Here is a 23,958-nt window from a genome sequence, read left to right as displayed (position 1 = left end):
ATATTGATGTGGATGGGGTATGTTTGGAGGCTTGGGAATGGAAAGGATTTGGAACACCTGTAAGGTATACAATAATAGATCGATAGAGATGAGTAAAATGATTTTTTGAGGAGCATTGAAATTCCTAATAAGGTTATGTAGAATCTGTAATGAAATTAAGTGGCAGTTACATTTTGTCTAGAGATCTTTTCCATCTCAGAATGGGGGGAAGAAAGTGAAGGAAAGGTTTACCCCGTGCTGAAGGCTGGAAAGGATGTTCAAAAGGTCAAGGGGATTAGAAATTTTGGGATTCAAGAAGTTTCCTTGAATTCATTGCCCCAAAATTCCAGATATGTAGTGAGCAACACAGGGGAAGCAAAAAAGGAACTGATAGGATAGAATAATAAGGGGCAAACTTAGTCATCTAGACATGTCAGTACAGCAAAGAGCAAGGTGAATAGTAGAGAGGTGGTCGGCGTTGATTATCTATGTTTCATGGTGCAGTTTAATGTGTTAAATCAGAAAGAAAGTACCTTTAAATACATATAGAAAGTGAAATGGGTAGGAGAAGAACTTTTGGACATGTAAAAAGCATCATTTTTTTTTCATCCTCTACATTCTTAGACACCATTCTTCCTCTCCTCTACATTAAATTTTACTTTCCTTTTTGTTGGAGAAATAGAGAAGCAGAAACATACAGGCTATATCTGTTCCCCACACCTCCAGTACATTTCAGAAGGCAAAAAACACAGTGACCCACTCTTCCCCTGGTGGGCTGAGATGAATGGCTTGCTTTTGTGCCTTTATTTAAAGATAGTATTGGTTACTATTTGCCTCAGAAGGAATACATTTCCCTAGAGGTCCTTATAGTTGCTGAGGTCTACAACATGGCTGCTCAGGTCTATAGAGGAGCTTTGTTCTATAGGCCTTGGGTTTAAATTCTCCTTCCACTTCTGAAATTTATTTCCTTTCCCTCATTTACCTTCTGGGACCCCAGTAGAAACCGCGTGTTCAGTCAGAATTGCCAACAGGTTAGATTGATTCCCTGTCTGATTTCTGGAGGAATGGGGGAAGAATTTTGCAGCACCTAAATACTTTAATGCTTTCCCTATTTGTAGGGAAGTTCATCTCTGGCTGAAAGGCATTCTGTGAATACAAATGACTGCTATTTAGGATTGGCCTGTTTCACAGGGGAAGTTCTAAAATAGGTTTCATTGAGTGTCAATGTTATTTAGCAGATGAACTGGGAAGAGAAACAACACAGGACAGCAGGTATACAGGGTTGCAGAAGTGTGACCACATGGGTCATTCAGAAGGTCAAGAAAGAAACCAAGAGCTGAGGGAGCTCATCTTTAGTCATACAGATTCAGCATGGCTTCATTATCACCTGCTGTCCCAGCTTTTATTAATGTCTTTGGACAGAATTTGTCCATTTATTTTGGACAGGAAACAATCTATATCTATACATCATTGCTTTACGTTATTCAGAGTCCTGTAAAATTTGCATATAGTGGAAAGGATATCAATCTTGTTCAGGAGTATCTTGTGTCATTTACGTCTGAGTTGGGTGAGCCATCCCTTGTGGCCTTTCATAAATAAATTACAGTGATGATGTGACACCAGGATTCAGAAAATCCCACAGGATCCAATGCAAAAAAAGGAAAGCTACTGTACCTCTTAATGACTAATAATTCCGACTGAGTGTCCTGGTTTTCAAACACTCTTAGAGTCAGGCTGCCGTACAGGATTGAGAGTTGGCCTCAGAGTCAGGAAGGCCAGGTTTCAAATTCTGTCTCTGATTCATGCTGACTATGTGACCTGGAAAAGTCAATTTGACCTCTTGGCTCAGGCAATTTACAGATCTAATACCAATCTACATTTTAGAGGCTTCTGTATACCAATGAAATCAAGAGTTCAATTAACAAAATAAAGGGAAAAGTACCTATGATATTCTTAGATCAAAAGGGGCACCAACTTTGCTTGGCAGAGGAGCATTATTTGTCAGGAACTTGAGATATTAAGACATCATGTCTCAATAAAATGGAAAAAAAAGACATGGTAGCAACTTCAATTTTAATCATGAAGTAATATTACTGCATTGTACTGAGACATTCATGACACTACTATTTTTTGTAATGAGAACCTACACTCACCAGACATGCAGCAATAGTTAAAAATCATTTGTTTTCGAGTACCTTTTCCCATGCATATGGCAAAAATAAAATATGTTCAACCGCAATGTGACATGGATACATATGTTGAATTGATTTTACCATTATGAAAGTTCATTCTAATCAATTCTTCAGAGAGGGATATTCATGGGCTCCAAAAGAGCCTTGTCATTGATGGATTAGGGCGTTACCAGTCAAGTTAAAAATGCCTCTTTCTTTATATTGTGATACTTGGACAGCGGTGTCGTTTCATCTCTTTGTGTACTCCCGTCACCTCTAGAAAACAATCTCTCCTTGACTTCTTATCCTGTGTGAGTATTATCCTTCTTTTTTACAAGTCACAAAAGGTCTTCATCAGGATAATTTATTATCTAGAGAGCATCATTTTAGTAATTAGGCTGCCCACTTATTTTCTTTCAGTCTTTCTGGGTGACTGAGGGATCCTCACTGAGGGATCCTCTTTTCCAGGAGTGATGATGATGATGGTGGAGGTGGTGGTGGTGATGATGATGCCTAAACATATAATACTCAAAATTTTGCAAAGAGCTTTCTATATGTGATCTCTTATCCTCAAAACAATCCTGTTTGACATAGACTAATATCATTCCCATTCTATAGATGAGGAAACTGAGGCAGATAAATACTAAGGGACTTCTATAGGGTCACACAGCTAATGTCTGAGGTAGGATTTGAACTTAAATCTTTCTGACTCCAGTTCCGGGTCTCTATCAGAAAGACTATCTAGCATGCCTTCAGCGACTTGGCATGTGAAAGTTACCATTGAGAATGTGATACAGCATAGCTATGCCTAGTTTGCATCATTCCATTGCAGTTACTTTTAATATTTAAGCATGTATTGTCATTATCTTCTATGATTGGATAGTATCAACAATAGTTGTTTCCAAAAGGCACCTAGGTGGCACAATAGTTTTTCTGTTGGATTTGGAGTTAGGAAAACTTGAATTTAAATCTTGTCTTAGACACTTATTAGGGCATCTCTCCCAGGGTTGTTGTGAGGATAAAGTATTTGCAAAATGTTTTACAAACCCTAAAGTGCTATGTAAATTCTAGCTATTATTGCATTTATTAAGTATTTAATATGGGCCATGAAGTGTGATCACTAGACTTATAATAAAGGCAAAAAAGAGTTCTTCCCTTCAAGGAGCTTACATTATAATAGGGGTAGATACAATATAACACGACAGAAAATACTTTATTGGTTTTCTTTCATTTTAAGCAGTCTATGCACTTGGTATCATTTTTTTTTTTTTAGCGATGTTCACACTATCACCTGGACTTCTTTGTGATTCTGGAATGTATTCAAAGATGGCTGGCTAAGAATCGGGGTACAATGTGTAGTCAGGAAAGATAATTGTTTATAGTGATGCTAATATATTAACTTTTGATTCAACCTATATTTTTCTCATTAACATCATAATCCAACCAACTGAGCCAATCAACCCTAATGACATTTGGATGGAATATCTATCCAAAACCAAAACCAAAATCCTAGAAAAATTCTCTAGTACTGACCTAGATGTATTGCTGATAATGGTATAACCTTCCTAGAACACTATTAATCATCTTTAAAAATGAACCCTGACAACTTGGCAAACAAACTTGTAAAAGCCTTTTTTCCTTTTATATTTTTCTATTTCCTATAAAAAAACCTAACAACAAACAAACAAACCCTTTAGGGGAAGAACAATTTACTGCAGACCATTTTAACAGTCATCTCTGCAAAGTTATTGAACTTCTATAATGTGTTGGTAAATTCAACATTCAAAGACATGAACTCTACCCTACCAAAATAGCATGAGACCACCACTATTTCATAAAAGAATTCAGTTGGAAGTGACAAAAGTCTCCCAGGTTTCACAGAATCTCTTAACAAAGATAATTGGCATGATGATGATGATTTTTTAAAAAGTGTGCAGCACTATGTACTTTCCATTCTCCTCAGTAAAGGCACAGTTTGTGCCTTTGAGTTCAGCTCTAAAGTTGTCAGATTTCTTTAGCTCATTAACCAGGTTGTTCCTCAGGACTTCTCTAGTACCTCTTTATTACACCGCCTCCTTGAGTACATCCCCCTATTCACCTCTAGATCTAAAGTACCAGTTATATTTAAGAATATGTAAATGCATACCGTCTTAGGTTACAATTTGTCTTACCCAAGAACAAAATGGTTTAGTGGGAGTATAGCAGTCCCACATTAGTGCTCTTAAACTCTAGACACACTGAAAGGTTTAATGTAGAGAAACATGCTAAATAATGGAATTTCTACATTTTTGTACCCTGTAAACTCATTTATATGGTCCCTGCCTATCTTAAATAACTGGGCCTTTTTACAAATGCAATTATTTTGCACAAAGGGACTTTTCCAGTCTTTTTATCAGAGAAGGCTTGCCACCTTTTAGCCATATAGCTATATAGGATGTTGCCAGCCTACATCTCATATAAGGGGCAGGTCCTAACATTCCTTTGGAATGGCACATATCTGGAGATATGTTTTGTCCCATTCAATTTGGATATAGGATGTTTCATGATATGTAGAAACAGTACAATGACTTTCTTCTAGAGTTACTGAAGGTATTTTCATAACTATCCTTATGTTGATTCAGAATCTTCCTCATGTGGTACATCATTCTCTTTCCTATTTACAAATGAAATATAAAGAGTCCTAAAGTTGAAGTCAGAAAGCTCAGATTAAAGTCTTAACTGCTGCATACTAGCTGTATAACCATGGACTGCTCTCCTTGAAATCTCAGTTTCCTCATCTGTAAAAAGGGGCAATGGTTAGAATTTAGATGACCACTGAAAGTCATTTTCAAATCTAACATTGCTTGATTTCATGATTCTGTGAATGAGGGAACCAAATCTTGACCATAAAGTGACACAAAGAATCTGGCATTATAAAGGAAGATTTCAAACCTTTAAATTCAATATTTTCACAAATGTACTAATTGTACTGAGATAGATGGATAGATAGATAGATAGATAGATAGATAGATAGATAGATAGATAGATAGATAGATGAATGAACACCATGATAATATGTTTATAAGGTCATCACAAAGCACTCGTTTCTGAGTACTCTAATCTATCTAAACTATAAGGATACTGAAGGATTATAGATCAGCATCTGGTCCATTCTGACCACTCTACACATTTATTAAATCAGAGGGCTTTGACCTAATAACTTCAGAACTAGACCTGATGACTCATATTATTATTCTTATTTGTTGCTAAAATATCCCAGGTTCTTTCCAACAGGAAATTAAACTATCTTTTAAACTGTCACTTTTGACTCTTCTGCACAGATGCATACCCTAATTCTGAAGTGATTTACATCTGGACCAATGGCACTGCTAAATCTGTGGTGGTAGCCGAAGATGGATCCCGCCTAAACCAGTATCACCTTATGGGGCAAACTGTGGGAACAGAAAACATCAGTACCAGCACAGGTATGAGGAAAAGCACTAACCATTATGTTTAAATTAATTCCAAAATAAAATATCATAACACTTCTCAGTCCTTATAAGATCCACCCTTCTCATCACGTCTACATTCATTTATAATAGAAATACAGAGCAAACATATGCAATCATTATAGGAGAATATGGCTCATAGAATTGCAATTATTCTTAAGACATAAAGACTGAGAGACACAGGCTCACTAGTCAGATTAGGCCTAGGAAATATTCCTGATTTACTAACCTTTAAAGCTTATTTCCCTTGTTAATAGATGATGTCAGGAGAAAGTCTATGCAAACTATGTTTGAACTGCATGGCATTGATTTGTTGGACAAAACCAAGTTAATAAAAAAGAGAAACTAGATGTAAGAGTATTCTAAGCCATGGAATATTGGCCAGCAAGAAGGCACTGACCTTCAAGATTCCTATTCTGTGTAGAAGGAAATCAAGGTACCATGTAGATCAGGATCACAGGAAACAATGAAACATCTGTATGGAATGTGAATAGTTACACACTGATTGGCCTGGGCATTTAATGGTGAGGAAAGGATTTGGGGCTTCCCCTTCTTTGTCAGGAAGAATGTGGGAGTAGTCACATGAGGCCAGTGGCCTTCCTGTTTGTTAAGAGATGAAGAAGAATCAGAGTAGCCTAAGAGTTTTAGGAAAGATTTATTTCATTTAGGAGATTAATAAATGCTATATGGAAGATAGGGTACCCTAGCAGGTTTGTTAAGTGGTGACATGGCATAAGGATGGTATTCACAGAGGCAACCAGGGCTGATTGTACAGGACAAGATTGAATAATAAGTAGTCCCATTTGGATGTTTCTTTTAAAAAAATGGAAGTCATTGCTATAGAATAAATTTGGAAAGGTAATGGGAAATATATCATAGAATGTTGAATGCCTGGCTAATGAACTATTATTTTATCCTGATGAAAATGGGGATCCCATGAAAATTTTTGAACAAGAAACTGATTTAATCACACTTGTGTTTTTGAAAGAATTTTATTTTTATAGTTGTGTGAAATTTGATTTGTAGAAAGAAGATACTAGAGACAGAGGACTAGTTAAGAGGATATTATAGAAAGTGAACAAGAATGAATGAACCAAGAATGATGAAGTTGACATAAGGGGAGGAACTGGAAAAAAAGCATGAATATATTTTTCTTGAAAATAATTCAAATGTAAATAATTTTGAGCAATTATTCTTCTTTATAGTGAAGTTGATAGTTATTTCTAATAAAATATTTGTTTTTCAAAAAATGTTATTATTATAATAGTCTTATGAGGAGGTTATATTGACCCAAGTTACTACTTTGGCTATGAAAGTGTGCAGACACTATATGACACATAATAATCTCTAGAGATGAAATTGACAGAATTTGACAGTGATTGAATATGGAGGGAAGATGATGAGGCAAATAAGAATTATTTAAAACCTTTCATCCTGGGTGTCTGGTGATGGTGCCATCAATAGGAATGGGAACAGTATTAGGAGAATGGGGCAAAATAATGTGTTAATTTATGAAAGGAAAGTTGTTACCTGCCCCATTTGTAAAACAACAATAACCTATAAATTATAGGAAGAATTGTGAATCATAGTAGGCATAAGATTATAAAAAAAGAAAGAGAATGGGGATCAATGGAAGTAAAAGGTCATGAATTATCTAAAATTTCCAACCATTTGTGACCAAACACAGCCTTCCTGATCACTGAACATGAGCATCTTTTTTTCCCATAAAATATTTTATTTTCCAGTTACATGTAGAGACAACCCTCAACATTTGTTTTCACAACATTTTCAGTTTCAAAACATTCTCCCTCCCTCCCCCTCTCCCTCCAAGACAGCAAGCAATCTGATATAGGTTATATATGTACAATCGCACCACACATACCTCTGTATTAGTCATGCTGTGAAAGAAGAATCGGAGCAAAAAAGAAAAACCTCAAAAACAAAAAACAAAAACAAAAACAAAAACAACACAGTTGTTTTTTCTGGATTTGGAGAGCATTTTCTATCATGAGTCCCTTGGAACTATCTTGGACCTTTGTATTGCTGAGAAGAATCAAGTCTACCATGGTTGATCAACACATAATGTTGTTGATACTGTGTACAACAACATGAGCATCTTTAAGATTGTCTTTAAAATTAAATTTTAATAACTAAGCAATTTCTCTTAGAAACCATCAGAGAGGGCTTTCAGGTGAAGGGGAAGAGATTTTAAAATGGAAGAGACTTTAGAGATGATTTAGTTCAAGTCCCTCATTTTTAAGATGAAGAAACTGAGGTCCAAGTATTTTAAGTTATTTACCCAAGGTTCTACAATTAATTACTGATAAAGAAAGGGTTTGAATTATATACTTTTAGGCAACATGACCTATGAGATAGGAGTGCTGGCTATAGACTCAGGAAGACTCATGTTCAAATCCTACCTCCAACACTTATTAGATGTTTGACTAGAAACAAGTTTCTTAATCTCTCCAAACCTCATTTTATTCATCTGGAAAATAAGACCTATTTCACAGAATAATTCTAAGACTTAAATGAAATAATTTAAATAAAGTGCTTGACAAATCCTAAAAGGACCACAAAATGGAAGTTCTTATTGTTGACAGAGCCAGCACTGGATATCTTTATATCCAGAGAACTAGCCAAGAAGATATCAATTCAAGTCTTTCCTCTGACATATACTGCCTGTATGACCCTAGAAAAGTCACTTAGGCTCTCTGAGACTATAACTCTCTTATTCTTTTAGCTGAGAGTAAGCTGCTAATCTGCTCTGGTAGAGAGATTTGCCTCACCTTGCAATTCTCTATATCAATGAATTCAGGCCATATCCCCATTATTATTTTTATTATATTTCCACTGTTCTACTTTGAAAGGAGAAGGGGAAGAGAAAGGGAACTGGATCATGGAGAAAGTCCTGTATTTAGAACAGAGGCTTGATTTTTAAAGGTGTGTGACCAATAAATACATGTGCACTCCCTTTGTGTCTGTGGATTAGATAACACTTTTGTTTCCAGTTTGTAGGTCACCGACCAACAAGAACCTCTGTGTTAGGTAGTCTGCGAAAGTGTGATTAAACCTGTAGTAGCAATCTCATTATTTGAGGAGGATGTTAGCTTGAAGGTGGGGAAAAAAACACAAGGAAATATATTTTCATTAGAAAAGAGGAAATGAAATAACTGAAATAATGTAAATGAAATAATTTAAAGATAGCAGGATGGTTTGGGGCCTTCCTGTCCATTAGTAGCTTGGTGTTCTACATCACTTCTCAATATTAGTGATGGTGATAGTGGTCCATCATATCACCCTATCCATCTGTTAAACATACACTCTTTATTATCTTTTATTCCTTCTACCCTCAACCCTACATCTCTCCTGTACAATCACATAACTTCACATTCTGTACCTTCATAAACTTTTTTTTAAAAAATCAAGTTTAACCAGATTAATCTTTTATTAAATAGGTTTCTTTTCCTCTCAAATTTTTAAGAAAGCAGAGTGTCCTGGAAAAGCAACTGACTTTTGAATTAGGAGATAAGGGTATTTGTTAGTTATAGCTCTGCTAGCTGTGGGATTTGAAGCAAGACTTGTCACTAAAAATGCGTACCTTTAAGACTACCTTCAGAATTAAATTTCAGAAAGTAAATAATTTGTATTAGAAAACAGCAGAGAGGGTTTTGGGGTTGAAGGAGCAGAGATTTTTAAATGGAAGAGACTTTACTAGATTATGTGATTTACACAAGGTTACACAGTTAATTAGTATCAAAAAGGTGTATGAATTGGATACTCTTAGATGGCTTGTCGCAGGAGAGTGTTGGCCCTAGAATCAGGAAGACTCATCCTCAGATCCTACTTCCAACATATCATCTGCCTAGGCCTCACCTTGTCATTAAGCTGAGGGGTCTGAACTACCGGATTCAAAGATTCCATGATGTTGTAGGCACAAAGACACAATCAAGATCTCATTGGCTACACTTATTATAGATCAACATGCCCAGCAGATAAGGTGTACTTTATTTGCTGATTGAAAGAAGCGTATCTGTGACTATGATATTAAATGTGAATAGTAATCAGGAAAAAAAAAAGATGACAAAAATTTCCTTTCCTTCCCAGCCCTGCGACCAAAACAAAAGCAAACTGGAACTCTTTGGGAATCTAAAGTTGATAGAAACCTTAGATAACATCTAATCCAAATGCTTTATTTTTACAAATGAGGAACTGAGGTTCTGATGAGTTAAAAGTTTAACCTGAGGACATAATGATAATAAGTTTGCAAGGTTAGTATTAAAAACCAATTCCTCCAGCTCTGAATCTATGTTTCTTTCCAGTAAGCTGCACTGTCTCTCTTGAGCAAACATTTTCATCACTTCCTTTTATTAAGAATCCACTTATCAATGGTGCTAAAGCACATACCTCTTTTCTAGAGATTCATATATTTTTTCACTCACATCAATTCCTAATAAAAAAATCTCCAGAAAAAGACATGCTGGCTTCCTTACCTTTCTATTATGTATCCCATTTTTTCTTTAGCTATCAACCCTCCACAATTCCAGCACCAAAACACACACCTCCTGGTACTCTAGTAAAGTTGCAATACAGTATGGAAATTGTACTCCTCCTTACAGCTAGGTATAAATTATTACATCCACCATCCCTTAAGTATCCATCAATTCCATTCCTTACCAGTTCACCATGAGGACAGCATTATTATCAGCAATGAATGGCAGTTCACCTCTAGTATCCCACAAAACAAAGAAGATCCAGAGAAGATGTTGGTGCATCTCAAAAGAAACTTTACTAGAAGCAGAATGGGGACTAAACAGGTCCCCACCCCCACTGACAGCAAGTAATCTTTCCTCTTGAAGTCTGTTGCTGCTTCTGTTTTCTTCCACTTCCTCTTCTTTCACCCAAGGGTGAATTTTAGGTAGGGTCCTAGGAGATTTACACTCAGTCTTCCTGCTTACCCCCCCAGATCCACATCCAGTTTCTTGTCTTTGGATTTAGGCTAATAAAAGAGGGAACATCCATACACACATCAGTTTTGTGTGATGCACTGAGTTACATCTGGGCAGGCTGTATTCTGATTGCAGGGTGGATGGCTCAGTGAGCAAGACACAGATTGTAACCAGGGATTAGTAAAATGCAGAAATCCGATTTTACCCAGAGAAAGCCTCATTCAGCAATGGATTTGGTGGTCTTCATCAAGCTCTCCAGAAGCTGGTAATCAGGGTCACTTGGGAAAAATGGTCTAAGAAATTCCATTTATTCTCCTTTCACTAACTCTTCCCTATTTTTTAATTAATGAATTTTGTTTGGATATAATCAACACTTTCCAATAAACAGTTGGAGTGAAAAACACTATAAAAAATCACTCCAGCATATTTCCACAATTAAGAAAACTTATGTAGTCGAATGATTGCGACTGATAGCACATGCCTTTTTCTATCTTTGTAATTTAGTAACAGTGAGCCATTCAAGAAGCATTTATTTTAATGTATTTTATTTTTTATACTTTTTTTTTTCGGGGCAATGAGGGTTAAGTGACTTGTCTGGGGTCACACAGTTAGTAAGTATCAAGTGTCCGAGACTGGATTTGAACTTAGGTTCTCCTGAATCTGTGGCCAGTGCTTCATCCACTGTGCCACCTAGCTTCCCCCTAATATAATGTATTTTATAAAATTTCCTAAATACTTTCTAATTTCATGTAATTTTTTAACATGAAGTTTTAAAATTTTTGAGTACCAAATTCTGCCCCTCCCTTTTGTCTCTCCCTCCCTCTTTGAGAAGCATGCAATTTGATATAGCTTATATATGCAAGGTCATACAAATTTCCATACTAGCCATGTTGCAAAAGAAAACACAGACAAAGAATAAAATAAGAGAAATAAAGAAAGTTAAAAAGTATGCATCAATCTGCATTCAGGTTTCATCAGTTCTCTCTCTGGAAGTGGGTAGCATCACTAGTCCTCTGGAATTCAAAGATTATTTATTAAGCACTCACTAAATGCCAGGAAACAGAAAGGATGAATATTTAAACACAAGTACCTTAATATAAACCTTGTTCTATGTAAAGTACATGAATTTTATTCTCTTGTAGTGATGCCTTTATATGTGTTGTTGTAGCCTATTGTATTGCTGTGCTTTCTACAGTCTGTATCCCTTCATTCAAATCTTCCTCTTTTTCCTGTCTTTTCTCCATTTTCTTCATTGCCTGTGTCACAATAATATACCATTACTTTTATATATAATTTTATTTAGTCATTCTCCAAACATTGAACCCATTGTTTCCTGCTTATTGTTATTATAAATAATAGTGATATAAATAATTTAGGTCTTTTGTTGCTGTCATTAAACTCCATGGAGCAGGATTTCTTAAATTAAGTTTTGCCAACTTACATTTTTTGATAAGTTTTTTTTTCAATGTAGTTGGTTTCTTTTGTAATCCTGTATATTTTATTTTGTGCATTTAAAGCATCATTCTGAGAAAGTTTCACCAGTCTTTCAAGGGATTTCATCATACACACACACACACACACACACACACACACACACAGTGCAAGGAATGGCCATATTCATTACATATACATATTTGTATTATACATGTATGTGTATATATGCATATGCACTTAGAAAAACACATATACCCACATACATATATATGTAGGTGACCACATATATATGTGTGTATACATATAATCCCTGACATAGAATATAAGTTCAGTATCAGAATCTCTGGTTAAAAGATGTAACTTAATTAGTAATGTTTCTTACATAATACCAAATTGTTTTTGAGACTAATCTGATTATTTAATAGTTCTATGCTTATTTTATGAAAGCCCTCAAAACGTCAAACAAATGTTCCCATTTTACCAATTTGTATTTCTTTGTTGATCAATCACTTTGAATGCTATATTAGCTGACTGTCTATTGTTTCTATTTCTTCTTTTGAAAACCATTTATTTATATCCTTTACTACTTGGATGTCAGACTTTTTTCAAATAAGCAAGATTTCACCCAGGTTTTTATAATTATATAATTACATATCAAAATATTAAAATTAATATTAAAATAGAAAACTATTAAATTTTTTTCTCATTATAGTATTTATGATTTTTCATTTGCAAAGGATTTTTCTTTAATTTTCTCTAGTACCGACCTGTGACTGAGTTAGTGTAGAAAAATTCCTATGAAGAAATTCAAGACCTACCCCTCTCCTGGCCACCCCCATCAATACTGATCTGAAAGTCCTGAAAATTATAGCTTTAGAGAGTTGCTGAAGGCAAGGAGAGGTTAACTATCATGCCCAGAGTCAAGTCACATGATTCCTAATACTGAGGACCTCAATCTATTCACTATTACAAAAGACTTATGTAATTGAAGTTACCTATTCTGTTTTTTCTAAACTATTCTGGCTATACATTTGTCCATTATTAACTGTTGTGAAATTTTATATAACCTTTCATTATCCCCTAACCTTTTTGTTATGTGATTCCTTTTCCCCACTCTCCTTTAAAAAAGAAAAACACACTGTTTAATATGAAGCTGAAAAGCTATGAAATGAACTTTGCTCATTAATAGCTCTTACAAACACTTCCATTGTCATCTGCAATAATACTCCAGCTGAAGAAATTGTATGCTTTCCAAATTTTCCTCCATAAGGGATTTCCTAATTTCTGGTGACATGTTTATTTATTTATTTTTATTTATAGGTGAATACACAATAATGACAGCACATTTCCATTTGAAAAGAAAGATTGGTTACTTTGTCATTCAGACTTACCTTCCCTGCATAATGACAGTGATCTTATCCCAGGTGTCATTTTGGCTGAACAGAGAATCAGTCCCTGCTAGAACTGTTTTTGGTAAGTTTATTTGTTTATGTTCTTGTAAGGTACTGGGCAGCATTTCCTCAACTATTTCTTACACATCTTCCCTCATCTAAGTTTTCACAGGTTTTATGCTGCATTCTTAACCAGGTAGGGACACCTTTCCTTCCTTTGGGATTTGTCTCTATAGGAGATTTCCACCAGAAGAATGAGGCAAATACGGAGTTTGCTATAATAGGGAAAATTTTAGTGTCCTTTATTGCATGTGACAGCATATTCAGTTCAAGAATATTTTCTTTAGAATACATTTAACATTTAAAAGTTACCTCAGCAAAATCTGGTGTAACCAAAGACAAGTCCATTTGCATAAGACTCTTCCTCATTACCAGTGTGAGGAGTGGAATATCAGATAATCAAACTTTTCACCAGTGAAGAGAGTCCTGTACAAATGAGCTTGAGTCCTGACATACTCAGACTAGTTCTGCCATGCTGGAAGGTCTTTGCCCACTATCCCAAGTACAACCTATATCTATTTTGGGATCATCAACTTAAGTACAATTGAGTGATTTACATTATGCCAACGTGACTGTCTATATCTATCTGAGAAGATATCCTGAAAAATATGGCTACTTTGTGATGAATTCCTTGGGCTAGGAAATAGATTTTAAAAATGATCCTTGAACCTATTACCTGCTTCTGCAGAAAAGGTAGCAAAGTGGGGGAAAATGGGACAAAGAGGATGCTAAAAATGATGGTGTTTTTAGACTATCTCTAAACACTAACTTAACTCTTGGTCATCTATTTTATTAACTAGAGTTCATTTATCATTTTCAGTGTAATAAATATCTGCAAATAATGGGTGATTAATAAATTTATATTTGTTTCCATTGTCAAATTTTATTACTTCTGATAGAAAGCCACCTTGTCATTTTATACTGATGATAGTAAACTGTTAATTGATCAAATTATTAAGGTTCAAAAAAAGTAAGTTAATAGAAGTTCTCATTTTTATCTTTGCCTGAAAGTCATGTTTGAAGGTTTTAAAGTGATCACACACATACACAAACATGCACATATACACAAAACCATTAATGATACAGATATAAAACATATTCAAGTATTTATATATTAAATCTCCCAATGAAAGCATTACATAGATTTATGTAAAGCTACATATATCCACATCAATGTTTTTATATAAAAAATGTTAATATAATACAATATTATATAATATAGGATAGTGTGATATAATATCTTTCCAGACCCTCCCCTGATAATCATCTAATACATATTCTTAGAAAGTTGTGTGGTGAGAAAAACTATATGTGGTCGCCTTATTTCTGTCCCAAATGTAGGGAAAATTAGCTGGGGTTTATCATACATTTGTTACTTAGAAATTAGAGATTACTGCACCAGTTTTGGGTCCGTAAGCATTTATTTATTTATTTATTCATTCATTTATTTGCTTATTTATTTGCTTATTTACTTACTTATTCATTCATTCATTCATTCATCTATTTATCTATCTATTTATTTATTTATTTATTTATGCTGGGCAATGAGGGTTAAGTGACTTGCCCAGGGTCACACAGCTAGAAAGTGTCAAGTGTCTGAGGGCGGATTTGAACTCAGGTACTCCTGAATCCAGGGCCGGTGTTTTATCCACTGTGCTACCTAGCTGCCCCAGCATTTATTAATGTATATTAAATATTAGTAAAGAGAGCACACATGGCTCTGAAAGATAGGAAAGCCTAGCTAGGAAATAGAAGAGAGAGAAGAGAGAAAATGGGAAACCCCAGAGGGCAGCATCTGCACTCAAGTTCCCCGGGGCCCAAAAGAGAGCGAGTATTTGTGTAAGCTTGCTGAGGGCAAGAGCAGAGCCTGCCCATACACATTGTACAAAGCTAATTGGCTAGCATCACTCAAATCTATTGGTTCACTGGATTTGAGGGCAGTTCAGTGTAGTCATGCATGTCAGAGCCCAGAGAACAAGTCCTTTGGTGGGAACAAGACTTTCAGGTAGGTGGGTTTTGAGTGAGGTAACTTCCTGACCCTGGGCTGACCTTAAGAAAGGTCAGGCCAGGCTCTCTCAGTGGGGGTGGGGGGAGCAGGGAGGGGCCCTGGAAGTACCAAAACCCCTATTATTAATCATTTTCTCACAGTTGCTTGGGGGCATTGAGAGATTAAGTGACTAAGCTATGATTGTAGTCATAATGTATCAGGGACCAGATGTGAACCCAACCAGGCCTTTCTTCCTTCAGGAATAACAACATATTGACTGTACCATGTTGCCTTTCCATTTGGTTAGTAGAATCAAAACGCTTGTAGAAAGGACTACTTCTTTGGGAGATTAGAGTATTGGAATATATGTTTTAAAACTTAGAAGGCCCTGAGGTCCCATCCAACTCTAAGATATAATGATTCGAGTTTTCTAGAACTATTATAGTTATTCTTTCCATGTCATAGGGGTTAGGAGTAAAGCACCCTCACAATCTGGAAAATTCTCAAAAATTTTTGACCCTCCCTTCATACCAGAGAAGTCTGATATTTTTGTCATTTTTTCTTTTATGGGATATTTACAGGACCTTGTAAAACTTGGGTTAAGTATTTGGTCATAGGCTCTGTGTCATGTAGCTTCCAACCCAAGATATTTTTTTTTTAATTTTTTTTAGTAAGGCAATTGGGGTTAAGTGACTTGCCTAGGGTCACACAGCTAGTAAGTGTTAAGTGTCTGAGGCCGGATTTGAACTCAGGTACTCCCGACTCCAGGGCCGGTGCTCTATCCACTGCACCACCTAGCTGCCCCCAACCCAAGATATATTAAAACCTCAATGGGAAAAGTCATGATGTCAGAGGGATAAAGGTAATTAGAAGAATGTTTTAAGGTGAAGAATATTTCTTCATAGCATTTACTCAAGAACATAGAAGAACAAATTGAATACGAGTAATGAAATACACAATTTTGGGGTATTTAAAATTGAATTTCATTCATCATAAATGTTCAGTTTCAACCTGGATGTCTTAACAAGATATATACTATATATTATATATGTATATATACTGTGTGTATATACTTATGTGTGCATACATATAGTATATACCTTGTTAAGATATTCAAGCTGAAATTGAACATTTATGATGAATAAAATCTATATGTTTTATATTTTATTATATATATATTATATAATTTAAATTTCTGTGCAGCATACAATCTTCAGATATATACTATTAGGTTATTTTTGGAAAATTGAGGATCTAGATTTGACATGTTTAAGAAAAATTATTATAGGGTTTTTAATTCAATAGAACAAACAATTTCTTTATTCCAAATTATTGGGGAATGAAATGTAAGGTGACAAATATAAGGTCCCTTCCACAGCACAGTTCAGAATTCATTTTTAGTCTTCAGGAAACTTACTGAAATGATTAGAGTTTCCCTGGACAACCCTTCCAATTTCTCATATCCACCTGGACTTAGAACAGTCATGGGAAAAGGTATGCAATAGGAATCGGTAAATTTATACAACTGAAAAAATAGATGAATGGGGAAAATTAAACAGATAACTGAAGTATACTTCTTAGAGTGCCACTATTCCCCCTCTTAAAAGTAAGTTGCTTGGAAACATTTCTAAATAATTTTTTTGCACCTGTTTAAAAACTAGTTTCTTTAAAGTCTTTTCAGAACTAAAATGTTAATGTCTGTTTTAAATAGTCATCAACAAAATTAATGAAATACTATAATGAAAAACTAAGATGTACCATTTGACATAACTAGGCAACACATCAACTTTTTTAAAGTCTCACCCCGTTCTGTAAATTATAGGACATTAAAATATTAACATATGTTGCATTTCAATAACCTCATACAACGCTACAAAGTCAAATAGATACAAATATTTTATTCATGGCTACCATTCAATGCTATGATTATAGGGGATCTTTGCTTAGGAACTAGAAGTCTTCTTTCTCACTATGTATCTCTATTTTCCTTACTGTGAGATTCTATTCTACTCTACTCTACTCTACTCTACTCTACTCTACTCTACTCTAGTTATTACTTCCACATCAAAAGGGTTTGGGGCACAACACCCTTGTGATCTGGAAAATACACATAAAATGTTTTGGCCCTTTATTTCATACCAGAGAAGAAGTGTGATTTTTTTTTACTTTATGGGTGTTTACAGTACTTTATTGGAAAATTTGGGTTGATGTTGGACAGTGGTATATATATATATATATATTTATGTATTTCTGAGTTTCTAAACTTGTTTTGTTCTGTGTTGTCTGCTGGCTTTTGTGTGTCATCTGAAACTTCGACAAAATTACCCCCAAATTCCCATTTAATCTCCTATGCATACCAGTTCTATATCTGAACCATGATGGAAAAAGTTGCATTGTGGAAGGGATAACTGTAGGTGTTTTTTCTTGCCTTGTTTTTCCTTCAAGAATTTTATGAAAATGAGTGAATGCATAGACATTTTTCTTGTGTGCTTTATCTTATAGGGATTTAATATTATTCATTAGACTTATTAGGATCCCCTTTGTTGTAGTTCCATGGGATATTTTCTCCTCCATGTAGTGGAAGATTCAAGCAATATGCTTCTTTCTCTGCAATATGCCTTCCAGATTCTCTTATTCAACTGGATTTGGTGGAACTATCAACAGAAAAATATATAAAGGAACAGTTATTTCAGAAGGAAATTGTACCCTTCATGATCAACAGCAATACACATACCCTTCAAAAGCTATCAATTAGGATACTCTCCAATACCATAGAATCGAAAAAATACCAGAAATAACACCCGTGAATGGGCAGCATAGTGTCTTGACAATTGAATATTCTACAAAGCTAGAAAGGCATGTCAAACATCACCTTTTGCAGCCTTATATTTTAAATTTATTTTATTTGGAACTTAGAAAATAAATATTAATGAAACCTTATGATATATTAGCATTCTCTTATTAGAAAACCAAAGGGCCAGTACAGATGAAAGCTCAGGTTCAATAAGTCTCTTCCCTCCAACTTTGCCTCATAGACATGCAGATTTAACTAGGATTTAATAGATTTTAAAATAAAATACTCTTGTGTTGTTACACTGACCATTAATCTCTCCCACTTTATATAGGGACAGCTAACCTTTGTATATTAAACTGATGAGAAAAATCCTTGGAATTTATCATCATCCTCTAAGCTTTATATAGAACTAAGTAAAGATGGCCCAGTGCTGCAAAGGGACCTGGATCACATGACTTCATTTATTGATTTATTTAATAGGAGTTGGATTTTATTATTTTTTCCAGGGGGCTCAAGGTGATAATACTAATTTGTTTCCTTTCCTTCCACTTTCTTTGTCTCGCATTTATGACCAAAGGAGTAACTACAGTGCTGACAATGACAACCTTGAGCATCAGTGCCCGAAACTCTCTGCCCAAAGTTGCTTATGCAACAGCAATGGACTGGTTCATAGCTGTGTGCTATGCTTTTGTATTTTCTGCATTGATTGAATTTGCAACAGTGAACTATTTTACAAAGAGAAGCTGGGCATGGGATGGCAAAAAAGCTCAGGAAGCAGCCAAAAACAAGGTGCTTATTCTGATTTTTCCTTTCCACTACTAAGAATGTATATTTTATCTACTGTGAGATCTGAATGATTTAGAGATTGATGGACCAGTTTATGGATTATCCAGGCCCACTATTTCTCCTCTTTTCATCTGCTTTGAGATCATTTGGCCCTTTATGACTACTCACACCAGATCAGGGTTCACTTGTTAGGGAAGACTTAAGAATGAAGTGTCTCACAAAAGAGAGGTAGGAGATAAAACAAAAAGAGTGAGAGACAGAGACAGAGACAAACAGACAGACACAGAAAGACAAAGAGACAGACACAGAGAGACACAGAGATAAAGACAGAGAGACAGAAAGACAGAGACAGAGACAGAGAAACAGAGAGAGATAGACAGAGACACAGAGCCAGGTGCATATATACACATACAATAAGTTAGTGAGAGACATAGAGGACATCCTGGTGAGTATGAGCAAATTGCATATGTAGAGAAGAGAAAATTAAGGTTACTGAAGGCCATGTGTCTGGGCACTGTGATCCACTGAGGATTTTTGAGCAGAAATGATATGATGAGAATAATGTGCAATATTAACCTAGTAGTGGTGTGAAAGATGACCTAAGAAACACAAAGACTGCAGAAAATAAGACAGATTAGTGGGCTTTAACCCAGTTTTTGAGGTGAAATGGGTCCTTACATGTTGGAAAATAGTGAGAAATAAGAAAATGAATCTTAGAGGCAAATGAAAATGGCAGATTGAGCATACAGGTATCTATAATCGACAATTATGTTTACATACAACTTAAGCCAGAGCTGCTACTAGTTTCATATTTTCTAGCAGAGGAGATTCAAAGTAATGGACAAAATAAAGTTTATGGTTAAAGATATGGATATTATATGTTCACACATCACCTTTCTTTGGATAATCAAGAGTAATAGTCTTGGCAACATTCTTTAGTTCTGATCATTAAATTTCTACTGTTCAGCAGTGGATACATATGGTATCAATTTCTTAAACCTCCTACTTTCTTGAATTAATGTATTTATGTAGTATGCAACATCAGACTAATGAAAAATTGAATGGGTTGCACATAATTTCTAAGATCCAAATAAGTCTGTGATAATAGTAGTCCTATTCATTTGAGGAAGGAGAACTTCACATGTCGAAGTAACACATAATTTGAGAGACATAGATGATAAATGAGGAATACATTGAACAAAATACTGGATAATATAGTGAGTGTAATATTTATTTTTGATTACAGAAGTAAACACAAATTTGCATGTAAAGTAAAAGCTTTTGGAAATGGGTTGCCTTCATCCTTTGAATAATGATGAATGACAAGATGATACTTTACTTTTCTCCTCTAAAAAGGATTTTATACCAATAAGTTATCAAGCAAGATTATTTTATGAGATATTGCATTTTTTTTGGTGAGGCAATTGGGGCCAAAGTGACTTGCTCAAGGTCACACAGCTAGTAAGTATCAAGTGTCTGAGTTTGGATTTGAATTTAGGTCCTCCTGAATCCAGGGCTGGGGCTCTATCCACTGCACCACCTAACTGCCCCAATTTTTCATTTGTTTTTAAAAGTGAGGCAATTGGGGTTAAGTGACTTGTCTAAGGTCACACAGCTAGTAAGTGTTAAGTGTCTGAGGCTGGATTTGAACTCAGGTACTTCTGACTCAAGGGCTGGCACTCTATCCACTGTGCCACCTAGCTGCCCCTAATTGTTCATTTTTAATAGTTGTGTAGAACAGTACCAATAAAATCATCATAGTTCTAAGTTAATTTTGTAATAAGTGATAATGTTATAATCTCTTACAATTTTTCTCATTAGAATTCAAGAGGACTATTTTTAAAATTATCTCTATATTCTCCCATATTAGCTGGATACATAGTATATAGTTAATAAATATTCTATATATCTATCTACTTAAAGAAACTGAGCTAAAATTGAGGGGCAATATGCAGTAGGGCTTCAAGGTAAACTTGAAGTTGTAAGTACTGGGTTTAATTGCTACCTTTCTAGCCCTCTGTTGCTTTTTGTATAAAATGAGAGGGTTGAACTTTATAACTTCTTCTAAATTCTCTTCTAACTTGATACCCACAATCCAGTGGTCCTATGACTTATGTTAGTCAAAAAATAGAAATGATTTAAGAGGGCTCTGTCTTTTTCCTCTTGCCTTGGCAGGTAGGAATGAGGCCACAGACTTGACAGCCAACCTGGGGATTTTATTCTCATGTAGCTATGCTGACTTCCTTCCATCCTTCTTTTCTTCCTCCCTCCCTCCCTTGCTTCCTTCCTTTCTTTTTCTCTCTTCCTTCCTTCCATCCTCCTCCTTTCTTCCTTCCTTTCTTTCTTCCTCCCTCCCTGTCTTTTTCTTTCTCTCTCTTTCTTTCTCTCTTTCTTTCTCTCTTTCTCTATCTATCTTTCTTTCTCTCTTTCTTTCTTTCTTTCTTTCTTTCTTTCTTTCTTTCTTTCTTTCTTTCTTTCTTTCTTTCTTTCTTTCTTTCTTTCTTTCTTAGATCTTACCTTCATGAGTATTACAATATGGTCTGTGGAATTATTATAAAATTATATGACTTATAAGGAAATAAAACTGGAGTCACTAGTAAATACTGAGGAATGTATGTGTGTGTGTGTGTGTGTGTGTGTGTGTGTGTGTGTGTGTGTGTGTGTGTGTGTGTGTGTAATAGTTTCTCGATTTAATCATTCCACAAACATTCTCTTAAAAAGCAAAAAACCAAACTCCATCTGGTAGAATTGGAGACACATTTTAATAACTGAAGCGGCAGTGAGAGAAAGGCGATAGTTGTAGATGCTACACCTCTCTTCCCCTGTGCTTTCAAATGGGTTATAAACTACATGATCTGTTTACCTTTTTACAGAAAAAAGAGCGTGAAATATTCATAAACAAATCAACAAATGCTTACAATACTGGAAAGATGACCCATCCCCCAAACATCCCAAAGGAACCAACTCCATCAGGGATCTCAAATGCAACACCTGTTCCAGTGAAACCTGCAGAGGAGAAGCCTCCTGAAAATAAAAAGACTTATAATAGCATCAGCAAGATTGACAAAATGTCCCGAATTGTTTTCCCAGTTCTGTTTGGCACTTTCAACTTAGTCTACTGGGCAACATATTTGAATAGGGAACCAGTTATTAAAGGAGCCACTCCTCCAAAATAAGTTTCAGGACTCCCACACCCTATGAGAGCCATACTTCCAGCAAAAGGATACCAAGGAGAAATTTGAGCTCTACAAGACTTTTGATATTTGGGCAATATCTTTCAGGAAATTTTTGCATGTTTAATGATATGTACAAATAATATTGCCTTGATTGTTTTTACATGTAACCTCGGATATTTCAAAGAAGTGACATTGACAATGGCGGCTACACAATATTCTAGAAGGTCAGAAGATGCTGAATAGCACCCAACTGTTCAGGGTCTTATATTGTTAGTTTACAAACAAGACAAGTTATATTTTTTAACTGCTCCAAGTATCACATACCAACATTTTTTTATATTTCAAATGTCAGTACATACTAATTTTCCCAGCTGATAAAATATTTTAGGAATTGTTCCATGACTATTACCTGGCGAAAATTGAAGTCATGAAGATTGTAAAGAGCATAATTCTCATTTTAAAGAAACTAATGAGATTTCACATAAAAAATAAATTACCTTTGTTAATTTTCACTCATTGTTCTAAAATTTTAAAAGTACTGCATGACCTTATGTTAAGAAATAGAATAAGAAAATATTTATGCAGACAAACTTTAATGACAGAAATATACCATGTTAGACTAAAAGAATATTCTCCCCAAAACAAACAACTCTGGATAAATTTCTCTTGAGAAAAAAAAATCATGTTTCTACCCATTAACTGAAATAAGTAGCACAAAAAGGAAGTGAAACATGAGCACAGAAAAATGGTTCAGAGACAAAACTGGAATCTTGGCCCATGTATTAAATGTATCTGAGACATACCATCTCCTCGCTACTGCCAGTGTGTTTTGCTTCAGTGGTGAGAATCTGTAATTAGTTATTTTCAATTTTATTGCCTTGTAAGTAATTCATGACTGATTCATTGCTCTAGTAGCTTTTGTATATTAATCTTAAATGTTTATTAAATAAAAAATTCTACTCTTGTGGGTAAAATGTCATCTTTTATAGGCAAACATTAAGATTTTGCTGGAGTTATTTTTTAAACAAATTCATGAAGAAAATTCATCCAATAAATAGCTTGACAAATTGTTGTCAGGTCATCTTTATTTCTTTGGGTCATGTTTTTATTTAATCGGTCATGATACTTGGTAACAAGTATAGTTTTCCAATCTGAAAGTCAGGAATTAAATTCATTTAAGCTTAACAAAATTCTAGAAATGATTGTTTCCCCCATTATCTTGAGTAAAATAGTACTATCCATAATTTCTCTCATTTGTTCTCTGGATTATATAGTCTTCTTTTTGAAAATTCCCTAAAACAAGAATAGCCATACATACCATGAAATATTTGCCAGGTCATCAGTGATATTGTCTACTACCCTTAGTTCATTTCCTTTTCATATTAATATAATTAAAAAGTATTATGGGGCAGCTAGGTGGCACAGTGGATAGAGCACTGGCCCTAGAGTCAGGAGAACCTGGGTTCAAATTTGGCCTCAGACACTTAACACTTACTAGCTGTGTGACCCCGGGCAAGTCACTTAACCCCAGTTGCTTTACCAAAAACCAAACCAAACCAAAACCAAAACAAACAAACAAAACCCCCAAACTAAAAACTATTACAAGATAGGAAGACTGTCTGGGGGAAACTTGCAGGGAGATAGTGATGAAAAGATCTCTTCTACTTCTGGACTTTTGGTTCAATGTATTTGACTAAGACAAAAGAGAAAGTCAAGATATATGTTAGTTCTGCCTCTGTTTTA

General features: G+C 35.1%; 1 protein-coding gene across 8 annotated transcripts in view; it reads left to right on the top strand.

Annotated features, from left to right (window-relative positions):
- Positions 1-23,302, top strand: part of GABRA5 (gamma-aminobutyric acid type A receptor subunit alpha5) — a 96,421-nt gene extending 73,119 nt beyond the window's left edge. For all 8 annotated transcript variants that reach the window (XM_043998266.1, XM_043998263.1, XM_043998262.1 and 5 more), the window contains exons 7-10: positions 5,471-5,614; positions 13,342-13,494; positions 18,831-19,042; positions 21,913-23,302. In XM_043998266.1, the coding sequence (XP_043854201.1) occupies positions 5,471-5,614; positions 13,342-13,494; positions 18,831-19,042; positions 21,913-22,215 (812 nt within the window). In that variant the 3' untranslated portion in view covers positions 22,216-23,302. The remainder of the gene's footprint in view (positions 1-5,470; positions 5,615-13,341; positions 13,495-18,830; positions 19,043-21,912) is intronic.
- The last annotated feature ends 656 nt before the right edge of the window (positions 23,303-23,958 follow it).

This window comes from Dromiciops gliroides, chromosome 3 (assembly GCF_019393635.1).
Source record: "Dromiciops gliroides isolate mDroGli1 chromosome 3, mDroGli1.pri, whole genome shotgun sequence".
Taxonomy (NCBI): Eukaryota; Metazoa; Chordata; class Mammalia; order Microbiotheria; family Microbiotheriidae; genus Dromiciops; species Dromiciops gliroides.
The sequence above is the reverse complement of the archived record's forward strand: the minus strand, read 5'-3'. Positions and strand labels throughout refer to the sequence as shown.